Source organism: Macaca mulatta, chromosome 10 (genome assembly GCF_049350105.2).
Source record: "Macaca mulatta isolate MMU2019108-1 chromosome 10, T2T-MMU8v2.0, whole genome shotgun sequence".
NCBI classification, from domain to species: Eukaryota; Metazoa; Chordata; class Mammalia; order Primates; family Cercopithecidae; genus Macaca; species Macaca mulatta.
In genome coordinates, this window is record NC_133415.1 from 33,270,217 (window position 1) to 33,283,347 (window position 13,131).

General features: G+C 49.0%; 2 protein-coding genes across 24 annotated transcripts in view; one reads left to right on the plus strand and one right to left on the minus strand.

Moving 5' to 3' along the window:
- Positions 1 to 4,857: 4,857 nt before the first annotated feature.
- On the minus strand, positions 4,858 to 8,366 carry MRPL40 (mitochondrial ribosomal protein L40). The gene is made up of 4 exons (NM_001266415.1): positions 8,264 to 8,366; positions 7,533 to 7,616; positions 6,020 to 6,178; positions 4,858 to 5,277 (listed from the first exon to the last, which is right to left on the minus strand). Exons 1-4 carry the CDS (start codon positions 8,314 to 8,316, stop codon positions 4,953 to 4,955), a joined length of 621 nt encoding a protein of 206 aa, NP_001253344.1. The 5' UTR covers positions 8,317 to 8,366; the 3' UTR covers positions 4,858 to 4,952.
- Positions 8,367 to 8,494: 128 nt separating this feature from the next.
- Positions 8,495 to 13,131, plus strand: part of HIRA (histone cell cycle regulator) — a 103,783-nt gene continuing 99,146 nt past the window's right edge. For 2 of the 23 annotated variants that reach the window (XM_077948998.1, XM_077948988.1), the window contains exon 1: positions 8,495 to 9,115. Coding sequence is in view for 8 of the 23 variants with exons in the window: in XM_077948992.1 (XP_077805118.1) it covers positions 9,394 to 9,430 (37 nt within the window). In the remaining 15 variants the exon portion in view is untranslated. 23 annotated transcript variants of the gene reach the window in all.

Here is a 13,131-nt window from a genome sequence, read left to right on the forward strand (position 1 = left end):
CCTGACCTGGTTCTAGAGACCTCTGGCTGCTGTGCAGAGAAGGGGTGGGGTGGCTAGATCAGTTGGCCACTGCAATAGAACAGGCAAAAACTGACTATGACTTGGACCTCAGAGGCAGCAGTAGAAGTCGTGAAACGTGGTTCCATTAAGCATTTGTCTCAGGTGGGGCCAAAGGACTTAGAATCCTTAGGCAACATTTTTATCCAGGACTGATAAAGAGTTTTTAAAACAAAGTTTTTTTGTTTGAAAAAAGCAGTAATCCCAGCTACTTGGAAGGCTGAGGTGAGAGGATCGCCCAGGCTATGGAAAGGACAGTCTTTTCAACAAATGGTTGATGCCTGGAAACTGGATATCCAAGAGTGAAGTTGGACCCTTACCAAACATCATATACAAAAGTTAACTCAAAATTGACCTAAATTGTAAGAGCTTAAAATTAAACATAGAGAATATCTTCACAACGTTGGATTTGATAGTAGTTTCTTGGATGTGACACCAAAGTCATCAACATTAAAAAGAAAAAAATAAACAAATTGGACTTCATGAAAATTAAAGGCATTCAATTTCACATCAAAAGACACTATTGGCCAAGCATGGTGGTTCACTCCTGTAGTCCCAGCACTTTTGGAGGCCGAGGTGGAAGGATCACTTGAGCCCAGGAGTTCAAGACCAGCCTAGGCAACATAGTAAAACCCTGCCTCCATTCTTTCTAGAAAAATTTTTTTTTAAAACCACACTATCAGGCCAGGCACTGTGGATCATGTCTGTAATCCCAGCATTTCGGGAGGCTGACACAAGAGGATTGCTGGAGGCCAGGAGTTCAAGACCAGTTTGGACAACATAGCAAGACCCCATCTCTACAAGTTTTTTTTTTTTAAAAGGTAGCTGAGCATGGTGGTGCCTGTCTGTAGTCCTAGCTACTCAGGAGGCTGAGGTAGGAGAATTGCTTGAGCCCAGGAGTTTGAGGTTACGGTGAGCTATGATTGCACTACTGCACTCTAGCCTGGGTGACAGAGCAAGACCTTATCTCTTTAAAAAAAAAAAAAAAAAGACACTTAACGACAGAATAAAAAGGCAATCCACAGAATGGGAGAAAATATTTGCAAATCATATATCTGACAAGAGATTAACAGAACTATAGAGAACTCCTAAAACTCAATGAGAAAAAAAGTTCAAAAATGGGCAAGGGGCTGGGCACTGTGGCTTAAGCCTGTAATCCCAGCACTTTGGGAGGCTGAGGCAGGCGCATCACCTGAGGTTAGGAGTTCAAGACCAGCCTGGCCAACATGGTGAAACCACGTCTCTACTAAAAATATAAAAATTAGCCAGGTGTGGTGGCATGCACCTGTAATCCCAGCTACCTGGGAGACTGAGGCTAAATTGTTTGAATCGGGAGGCGGAGGTTGCAGTTAGCCAAGATTACGCCACTGTACTCCAGCCAGGGTAACAGAGTGAGACTGTTACAAAAAAAAAAAAAAAAAGGCAAGGACTTGAATAGACATACCAATGGCCAAAAAGCACATAAAAAGATGCTCAGCATCACTGACCATTAGGGAAATACAAGTCAAAACCACAGTGAGATACCACCTCACACCCATTAGGATGGCTACTATTAAAAAAAAAAAAAAGTGTGGTAAGGATGTAGAAAAATCGGAACCTTGGCTGGGTGCGGTAGCTCACATATGTAATCTCAGCACTTCGGGAGGCCAAGGCGGGCGGATCACCTGAGGTGAGGAGTTCGAGATCAGCCTGGTCAACATGGCGAAACCCCATCTTTACTAAAAATGCAAAAAAAAAAAAAATTAGCTGGGCACGGTAGCACACGCCTGTAGTCCCAGCTTGGCAGGCTGAGGCAGGAAAATCGCTTGAACCCAGGAGGTGGTGATTGCAGTGAGCCAAGATCATGCCACTGCACTCCAGCCTGGGCGACAGTCAGACTCCGACTCCAAAAAAAAAAAAAGAAAAGTTGGAATCCTTGTGCATTACTGGGAAAATATAATGTTACAGCAGCCATGGAAAGCAGTATGGTACTTCCTAAAAAAATTAAAAATAGAGTCCTCATATGATCCAGCAGTTCCACTTCTGGGTGTACATCTAAAAACAAGCACAATCTTGAAGAGATATTTGTACTCCCGTGTTCATAGCAGCATTATTCACAATAGTAAAACGTGAAGGTAACCCAAGCGTCCATCAAAAGATGGATAAGGAAAATGTGGCATACATATAATGGAACATTAATTCAGCCATGAAAAAAACATTTGATACATGCTATAACATGGATGAACCTTGAGGATTATGCTCAGTGAAATCAGCCAGTTACAAAAAGACAAACACTATGATTCCAATTCTGTGAGGTACTTAAGAATAGTTAAAATCACAGAAAAAGGGCTGGGCGCAGTGGCTCAAGCCTGTAATCCCAGCACTTTGGGAGGCCGAGACGGGCAGATCACGAGGTCAGGAGATCGACACCATCCTGGCTAACATGGTGAAACCCCGTCTCTACTAAAAAATACAAAAAACTAGCCGGGCGAGGTGGGCGAGGTGGCGGGTGCCTGTAGTCCCAGCTACTCGGGAGGCTGAGGCAGGAGAATGGCGTGAACCCGGGAGGCGGAGCTTGCAGTGAGCCGAGATCTGGCCACTGCACTCCAGCCTGGGCGACAGAGCGAGACTCCGTCTCAAAAAAAAAAAAAAAAAAAAAAAAAAATCACAGAAAAGGTAGAATGGTGGTTGCCAGGGGTTGGGGGAGGAGGGGAACAGGGAATTACAGTTTAATGGGTAGAGTTCAGTTTTGCAATGAAGAGTTCTGGAGATGGACGGATGGTGGTGATGTTGTCCGATGGTATGAATGTCCTCAATACCACTGAGCCATACAGTTAGAAATGATGAAGATAGTAAAGTTTATATGTGTCTTACCACAATTTTTTTTTTTTTTTTGAATGGGAGTTTCGCTCTTCTTGCCCAGGCTGGAGTGCAGTGGTGCGATCTCGGCTACTACAACCTCCACCTCCCGGATTCAAGCGATTCTCCTTCCTCAGCCTCCCGAGTAGCTAGGATTACAGGCATGTGCCACCACACCTGGCTAATTTTGTATTTTTAGTAGAGATGGGGTTTCACCATGTTGATCAGGCTGGTCTCGAACTCCTGACGTCAGATGATCCACCCGCCTAGGCCTCCCAAAGTGCTAGGATTATAGGCATGAGCCACGGTGCCTGGCCACCACAATTTTTAAAAAAGGGAAAAAAGTGAACCACACGCAGGAAGACAACCTAACTTCTTATTCCAATGAAATGTTTCCCTGGTTTACCTGCAGTAAGGTGGTTAAAAAAAAAATCCTTTCTGAGGTTGTGATCCAAGCCACTGGGGAAAATGGATCTATTCATACACTGGGCCTGTACTGTGACAGGCTGAATTGTGTCCCCTACAGTTCCTATGTTGAAGTCCTACCCATACGACCCTCCCACTCCCCCCAACCCCATACCTCAGAATGTGACTGTATTTGGAGGTATTTGGACGTAGCATTGTTAAGGAGATAATTAAGTTATAATGAGGTCATTAGGTGGGCCCTATTCCAGTATAACTAGTGTCTATAAAAAATTAGGACACAGACTATGGGACAACCATGTGAGGGAAAAGGTGGCCATCTGCAAGCTAAGGAGAAAGGCTCAGAAAACAAGCCTGCTGGTACCTTGATCTTAGGAGTTCTAGCCCCCAGAATTGTGAGAAAATAAATTTCTGTTGTTTAAGCCACCCAGTCTATGGTACTTTGTAATGGCAGCCTGAGCAGACTAATACATTCACCATTCTAGACTACGCACTTGAGATAGAGTCCGCTGCCCCTGCCAGGCCTCACATCCTCAAGGACCACGGCATCTTTATTGACTAGTATGTCCCTGGCCTGCTCCACACTCTTCTACCTCCCCCTAACCCCAGCTGAACACACAAAGGTGTGTTTCTTTCCCATCAGGAAGGCCCTGCTTCTCTGCTCACCTTTCCAGCTGGCAACTTCCTTTCCCACCACTCCTCTGTTACTTTGACTCCTGTTGGTGGTATTTTCACTATACCCTCGGGATTTTTTACATTTTTTTTTTTCCCCATTTGAGGGCAGCAGTTGAGGTCTGTCATCTTCTTCCCATTACCTGGTGAAGGGCAGCCTCTGTCACCCCCATCCATCTCAGGTGAATTAACTTTTTTTTTTTTTTTTTTTGAGACGGAGTCTCACTCTGTCCCCCAGGCTGGGGTGCAGTTGCATGATCTCGGCTCACTGCAAGCTCCACCTCCCAGGTTCACACCATTCTCCTGCCTCAGCCTCCCGAGTAGCCGGGACTACAGGCGCGTGCCACCATGCCCGGCTAATTTTTTTGTATTTTCAGTAGAGATGGGGTTTCACTCTGTTAGTCAGGATGGTCTCCATCTCCTGACCTCGTGTTGTGATCCACCCGCCTTGGCCTCCCAAAGTGCTGGGATTACAGGCGTGAGTCACTGAGCCCAGCCTGGTGAATTAATTTTAATTCTGGCTGGGTGTGGTGGCTGACACCTATAATCCCAGGGCTTTGGGAGGCCAAGGGAGGCAGATCACTTGAGGTCAGGAGTTCGAGACCAGCCTGGCCAACATGGCAAAATTCTGTCTCCTAAAAATACAAAAATTAGCCACCCGTGGTGGCGCACGCTTGTAATCTCAGATATTCGGGAGGCTGATGCAGTAGAATCGCTTGAACCAGAGAGACAGAGTTTGTAGTGAGCCGAGATTGTGTCACTGCACTCCAGTCTGGGCAACAGAGTGAGACTGTCTCAAAAAAAAAAATTAAAAATTAAAAAAAAATTCTAACACAAGACAAAGGAGCATTTTGATTCAACCAGTATTTATTAACAGCATGCCTGATTCTGCGGAAAGCAGACTTGAACCCTGGTCATTCCTACTCTCAGGGGCAGCACGTTAAGGATAGCAGCCTGCAAGTCTATTTCTTAAACTCCACTTGTGTGTACACCTTGGTGACGTCACTGTACTTGCCTTCAGGGGGCTGGTAGTTAGGGATCGGTGGTGTGTAACATGGCCCTTCCCTCTCAAAGGGGAACAGGTTGGGATCCCGCTTGATGGCCTCAGCATGGAGCTTCGGGGACTCGAGTCGCAGTTCCTCAAGAGCTTCCTGCTGGGCTTCTAGCATGGCCCTGATGGTGTCCCTCTCCATCTTATGCTCTTGCTGCTTGTACAAGGACCACTTCTTCAGAAGCAGAGCTCTCCTCTCAGTCTCCTCAAAGGTGAGCTCCACCTGAGGCCGCTGTCTGCAAAGAAGCTAAGGGTTACCAACCTCACTGGCATGGAAGTCTGTGACTGCAACTGACGCAAGTATTCCCATTGCCAGACACAGACAGGACTTAGGAGATAAAACAAGTTTGGGACAAATTAAGAAATGGAATGTTGAATGTGGCTGCAGCTGCAACTGATGCTGGGAACCAAGGTCATTTGCTTTCTGTCAGAAGAACAGATGGTCTGAGGAGACTGGTAGGACTTCCTCTGCCCAGGCAAATACTCCCTTGGATGAGAGGTGACTTTAACACCCGCCCCTTTATAGATGGTGCACACTGCTTACAAAATGGCAGCAGGAACTGTTAACCCTGCACACAGTAGAATCCCAACAAATACCAACTAAAGGTATCTGCATGATAAAACAAGAGACCAAGTGTTTTCTACTGTTAGGATGAGGCGAGGGCTTCAGACTCCAGGCCCAAAGGATCAGAAACAGCCAAGACTCCTCATGCATGACAGCAAAAACATGAACTCCAGAGCAGTGCTTAAGCATCTGGATTATTAGATATCTTAAGTTCTTTCCCACCCAGAGCCATTCAAGAGTACCACCCAAGGATGCTTTCTCCTGATCCCAAAAGAAGCAAGGACTCATTAGGGCCAAGTCAGCTCAAGCCTACTGACCAATTACTATCACAGGTGTGAACTACAGACACCACTACCTGAAGTTGATAGAACTCCTTTGTGCTGAGGACTTCATCCCTAGAGAAGGATCCTTACCTTGCTTTATCCAAGAACTTTAGAGGGGTAATAAAATCTTCAATAGGAATTAGCTCTTGACTAGCCTTTTCCAGTTTTCGGATCCTTCTTTTCAAGCGCTCCTTTGCTGCTTGGTCTTTTTTAGGATCTACCTTCTTCTTCTTTCGAAGAGGTTCTGATCTAATAGATAAAGCAAATATTAAACATTTTCCTCTTCAGTCTCATGAACCTACGGAGAGACAAAATGGTAAGTACCCCAAATTGACCTCTCCACTGGGGGAAGGAGCTGTGCATAACTGACTCGTGAGCTCAATGTGGTGAGGAGGTACTCCACCCCAGAGTACTTGTGAGAACTGTGTGGGTGCCATCAATTACAAGAAACAGTACAAAAGCAGCTGGCCGCAGTGGCTCACGCCTGTAATCCCAGCACTTTGGGAGGCAAAGGTGGGCAGATTGCCCAATGTCAGGAGTTCGAGACCAGCCTAGCCAACATGGCGAAACCCTGTCCCTACTAAAAATACAAAAATGAGCAAGGTGTGGTGGTGCGCACCTATAATCCCAGCTTCTCAGGAAGCTGAGGCAGGAGAATCACTTGAGCCTGGGAGGCAGAGGTTGCAGTGGGACGAGATTGTGCCACTGCACTCCAGCTTGGGTAACAGAGCGAGACTCTGTCTCAAAAAAAAAAGTACAAAAGCAACAAGGGGCATCAGAGTATAAAATCAGGGGAAGTGTTCCTCTTTACTGCTGGGATTCAGGTGTGCCTTGGGATTACATTCAAAAGTGAAAATACCAAACTGTTGGATTAGGAGCTCATTACTATTAAAATTGATTTGTGGGCCAGGTGTGGGCTGGCCTGTAATCCCAGCACTTTGGGAGGTTGAGGTGGGTGGATCACCTGAGGTCAGGAGTTCGAGACCAGCCTGACCAACATGGTAAAACCCCATCTCTACTAGAAATACAAAAATTAGCCGGGCGTGGTGATTGGCACCTGTAATCCCAGCTAGTTGGGAGGCTGAGGCAGGAGAATGGCATGAACCCAGGAGGCAGAGGTTACAGTGATCCAAGGTCACACCACTGCACTCTAGCCTGGGTGACACAGTGAGACTCCATCTCAAAAAAAAAAAAAAAAAAAAAAGGAAGAATCAAATCCTTTACCATCAAGATTGACTGAATCAAGATTGACTAGAAAGAGTCAAGAGTGCCAGATGGAAATACCTTTAATACTTGCATCTTCCCCACACTCTCCAGGGCCTCAGAATGGGCAGGGAAGAGGAAGGCTCATGGAGAAAGAGAAACTTAAGCTGTGTCCTTTAAAACACACAAGAATCCCTTCCAGGAGAATACTTATTTAAACTGCTTAAATTTTAAAAATTACAAACAGCAACCTATGGTATGGAAAATATTGGAAAGACAGAACTGAGAAACTTTGTAGGCTGTTAATTTTGCAAACCACACATCCAGCAGTCTAGCTTTGTTCTCTACACATCGAATGACACCTATACCCCCAGAAGTCAGGCCCGCGGTTGAGTTTTACCTCATGGGAATGAGTTCCCAGAAAGACAACAATGATGCTCGCTGGTGAGTATTTCTAATCTGCCTCTGCCAAGTTCCCAGAAGCCTGAAAGACACAAGAGTATGTATAAATAGTGATTCTCGAGACCAGGCGCGGTGGCAAACGTCTGTAATCCCGGCACTTTGGGAGGCCGAGGCGGGTGGATGGCGAGGTCAGGAGTTCAAGACCAGCCTGGCCAACATGGTGAAACCCCGTCTCTACCAAAAATACAAAAATCAGCCGGGCGTGGTGTTGGGCGCCTGTAATCCCAGCTACTCGGGAGGCCGGGGCAGAACTGCTTGAACCTGGGAGGCAGAGGTTGCAGTGAGCCGAAATCGCGCCACTGCACTCCAGCCTAGGCGACAGTGAGAAACTCTTGTCTCAAATATCTCATTCTCTCCCACTTCACAGGAAAATAAAAAATTACAATGCTCCCGAACCCGGGGCACTTGTAACTACTTGATGTGACAGCAAGGTCAACGTGAGAGATTTTTCAAAATCTTTCGTTCACACCACAGAGGACTTGGGCAGGACCCCTGCTCGCCAGGGTGCTCAGATTTTCATGCATAAGAGTCATGATCAGATATGGCTCATCCCTGAGATATTCGTGGACTGGGAAGCGAGCAGGGAGCACAGGCGAGTCCCGGCGGACAGGCGCAAAGACCCCGCAGGCGCCCTGGGCACTCCGCTACCCGGTCGACGTCCACACTCACCCGCTCGTCGGGCGCAGGGTTAGCGAGACACCTCGCAGCACGTAGGCCGTCATGGCTACCCTCGCCGCTTCCGGGCGTGCGCCCCTCCGCAGTCCGACCCGCGGTGCCCCCTACTGAGGTCCGGCAGACCAGCCGCCCAGCGCTCAGGCGTTCCGGCAGCAGGGGCTGGGACGCGCTTGTCCCCGCCCCCGACGCAGCCCCGCCTCGGGCGTCCGCTGCGCACACAAGAGCGCCTAGCGTTTCACGCGGCTGAGGGTCCTCCCTTCCGTCCCCGCCCTGGGCTGCGAGTGCGCCTCTGCAGCGGGCCCTGTCCCGCCAGCCAGGCCCTAGCCGGTTGGTCGGTCTGCGCCCTCGCGCGGGCCTCGACCCTGCAATGCAACCGGTGCGGCCGAGGGGCGTCCCTCTGCTCCTCCGAGTCCAAATGTTCACGTCTAGGCAAACGGCCCCGATCTTCCAATAAACACGTCCGCCCCAGCCTCCCCGACCAGGGTTGGCTCGTTCCCCTCATTCGTTCGAGTCCGAAGCCAGGGTCACATTCCGGCGCCGGCGCGGAGGCTGGCGCTCGCAAGATGCCCAATAGCGCGTGTTGATGAATGACGGAAGCTAGTTAATAAGTCGGACTCAGACTGGCGAGGCAGAGCTGGTGACGGGCGGTCCACGCCACCTGGGCCCCGCCTGCCTCTGCGACCGGCCCGGGTTGCAACTCCAGGCCCCGCTCGCTGTCCGCCGTCCAGGCGAACCGCCCCTTCTGGGGCGTCCGCGCCCGGGCCCGACCCGAAGCCCCTGCCAGCCGAGGAGCCGGGGCGGCCCAGTCCGCGTGGGGAGCGGTTTCCCGCCGGGGCGATTTGGCAGGTGCGCGCCGTGACTTCCGGCGTTGCCCGGGAGCCGCCTGAGGAGGAGCGGCGCAGGGGATGCGGCTGTGGTGGCGGCGGCGGCGGCCGAGCGCGGGGGGCGGCTGTGGCGGCGGAGGGGGGCGCGGGCCGGCGATGGCGCGGCGGCCCTGAGGGCGCGGGGCGGGCGGCGGCCGGAGGGCGGGCGGCGCGGGAGGAAGCGGCGGCGGTGGCTCCATGGCCCGGGCGCGCTGAGGGACCCGGCTCTCGCCTCAGCCCGGCGGCGGCGGCGGCCGAACAATGAAGCTCCTGAAGCCGACCTGGGTCAACCACAATGGTGAGTGCGCGCAGGGGTCCCGGGAGGCCGAGCCCGCAGTCGGGTCGGGGTCTGTTGTCGAGTCGGGGCGCGCGCAAGTCCTGCCTGCCTCGCCCCTGACGCCCGGTACCCGGTGCCCAAGCCAAGAAGCCGGCGGGAGCGGACTTTGCCCTCAGCGCGGGGAGGCCGGTGAGCCCCAGCACGTGCTCCGGGTTGACCGCAGCGAAGGCCATCTTCGCCCCTGGCCCTTGCTCTGAGTCTTCCGCTGCCCACCTGTGGTCCCTGGAGGGGCCCCGGCCTGGCTCCCAGGAGCGGGCCTTGGTGCCGGCCAGTGCCTTCCACTGGTCTGCATCGCCCGGGAAGTACTCAGACAGTCCTGAAGGTGAAACCGGGACGAAATCCCCCTTGTGGCCTTTCAATGGCAGGGTGAAGATCTGAAATCTGCAAGAGGGACTGTTACTGCCCCTCTGGATCTGGTGACAGTGCCCCTAGTTGGGGAATTGTGGTCCCTGAATAGGAGGGCTTGGGGGCCCAGGGTCCCCGCCGAAGGATCCACGATTAATGCTGAGCTGGGACGTCAGGGTGAACTAGGGTTGGGCACAGGTGTGTTCTAGGAGAGGGGCTTCCTTAGCTCTGTGGCGGTGGCCTCTAAGCACACCCTTGGGGAACAGACTCATCCGCCCCGTATCTTGACCCTGATACAGAGAGACTAGTGGTAATCAGTTTCGTCATAGTTCTGCCTTGTTGGCAGAACTGCTGCAAGAGTTGGTGTTTGCTCCCCAGGGAGATGAAAAAAAGCGCACCCCCTCCCCCACCCCACTCTGCTGACAGCACTGTAGCACAGAAATCAACCCAGGGAGACTCCTGCAGCCCAGGGCCTGATTCTGGCCTGTCTCTGACTCTTGACAGGCAAGAGTCACCCTGATCAGGTCACCCTGATGCTGTCTTGTTCCTCATTTCTACTTTGCAATGCGACTAGAGGGTGCTACCGTTTTCTTTAAGAGCGAGAAGAATAGATACTTTAACATGTGGCTTTTTCGTTTTGAATTTGGTCCCAGAATGCTCTCTACTACCACAACTAAACTGAACTGATAATGTCTGTGTTCTCCTGCTACCTCTCTCCCTTTCCATCTTATGTGATGTCTTTCCCATTTTTCAGGGACTAGGTGAGGTCACGTGTTTCTTTTGAAACGGTTCATCCTGAGTTACCCCGGTAGATGTGCTGTATCACTGTCTGTGTGTTTTGCCTTGCATGGAAGGTGTTGGGGGGTACTTTCCATATGCCCCCAGGGTAGGGACTGCCTCAATCCCTTCTGTATGCCCTGCTGCATTGAGCAACCTCTTCCACATGATGGGTGTGTGATAAATATTGGCTGAAACAGGTCAGAAAGGTGAGGTTTTCATAATTTATCAAGATGAAGTTAGGTTTACAGTGCATGAAAGCAGAAGTCTTGAGTTTCAGTTTCATTTCTCCTCTTGATCTCCAAGAGCGTTTCCTGATGTGTACTGTGCAGATCTTTCCCTGGAGAACTGGACAAATGTTGTAATTATGAATTATGATGCTTGTGATTAGGAAAGGAAAAATGTTATTATGAACTAGTTTACTGTGTGAAGGTCTGATGGAATTTTTATGTTAAAATGCTTTACCTAAATCAGTTTATGTGAATAGCCTACCCTTCTCCAGCCTCTCCTCTACTGTCAGGTAACTTATTCCTTTTTGATAAGCTCCTTTGTAGGCCAAAAGTTTTATTCTGTGTAAACATAAGTAAGTCAACATGCTTAAGTGATGAACTAGGTACAAATGAATAAGAGACTACACTCAGATCAGCAGCCAAGTGCATCAGCCTGGCGGAGCAAGCACAACAGTGGCCCTTGTTGCTGAGGGCCTCTCTACAGCCCTAGAACAGAGCATGATAATATCTGTTCTAACCACTTCACAGTATGCTCGTGATACTCAGTTGGGAGCGTAGATACAAAAACGCTCCCCAAACTGTAAAGTGCTTTAGAAATCTGAGATAATAAGTAATAATAAAAAGAGGTTGGGCATGGTGGCTCACACCTGTAATCCCAGCACTTTGGGAAGCTGAGGTGGGCGGATCAAGAGGTCAAGAGATTGAGACCACCCTGGCCAATATGGTGAAACCCCATCTCTACTAAAAATACGAAAATTAGCTGAGTGTGGTGGCGCGCACCTGTAGTCCCAGCTACTCGGGAGGCTGAGGCAGAAGAATTGCTTGAACCCGAGAGGTAGAGATTGCAGTAAGCTGAGATTGCGCCACTGCACTGCAGCCTGGCAGAGCGAGACTCCATCTCAAAGGAAAAAAAAAGATATGACGACTCTGGCAGGATGGGATTTAATTTCTTTTAAACTTGTTCTTTGTCAAATTTCCTTTCTTTTAAAATTTCATGGAATGTTCAGAAGGACTGTCAGAGGTAAATTACCACTGCCCTGGAAGAAATGATGCTGGTCTGAATCACTGCCGAGCAGGCCTTTAAAGACTATAGGAGTATTGGTGGCTGCTGGGAGCAGGGGCTGCTCAGCCAATAGCCTAAGGGGTGGGTAGTGGCCAATAAAATTGTGCTTGCTTTTGGAAAGCACATCATTGCACTTTCTGGCTTCCTCATACTGTATTCATGTCTCCTATCTCATGAAGCATGAAAATAACTTTTTTTTTTTTTTAATAGAAATGGGATCTTGCACTGTTGCCCAGACTCAAATGCCTGGGCTCAAGGGATCTTCCTGTCTCAGCATCCTGAGTAGCTGGGACTACAGGCGTGAGCCACTGCACCCAGCATGAACATAGTTTTTCTGTTTTTCGAGAGTCTGAAGGGGGAAGTAGCAGAGAGCTCAACATTTTTCTCTGGTGTGGCAGAGAATCCATTCAAAGTAGAGAGGGCAGCTATGACAGGGAAAGAAGTATTTGTTGAAGTGTAGGTGTGCTATGGTCTTCATTTTCTTGGCTGATAATAGAGAAACCTCTAAGGGAGGGTTTCCCAACTTCAGCAGGTTAACGTTTTGGGCCATAAGATTGTGTGATTGTCATCTGTGTTATGGAATGTTTCTAGTATCCTTGGCCTCTACCCACCAGGTGCCAGTAGCACTTCACAACCACCACCTAGTTGTATCAATCAAAAATATCTCCAGTCATTGCCAATGTCCATTGGTAGCCAAAATCACCCCCAGTTGAGAAGCACTTGTCTAAGGTTATCAATAAGTTTATCTTGAAGTTGTCACATTGCAGTGAAATGAGCCTTGAATGTAGAATCAGACTGGGTTCAAAACTGCATCATTTACTAGCTGTAAATTTTTGGACTTATAACTCTACTTCTGGGCCTTGGTAAAATAAAACTGACCTCTTCCATTTTATCCTGTGACCAAATATAAAAGATTGTTAAATTGAGATATATAATAATAGCTATCATTTATATAGAAGTTATGTGTGTCAGGTATTGTTCATACATACACATTTTACTTTGTGTTCTTGGATATAGTATTCTCTATATATTTTATTTTAGAATTGACCAAAATAAGCTTCATTTCTAAGTTAGATTAAGGTCAGAAAGTGAAAACAACTAGGTTTCTGGTTTTAAAGCTTGTAGAAATATGGAGTTTGTATGTTTAGAAAATCTCACTGAGATTCATGACTCTTCCCAACTCTGGGCCTTTGCTCCTGAGTTTTTTCTGGAATTCATGCTTGGGCAGACAGCTCTCACGCTCAGCT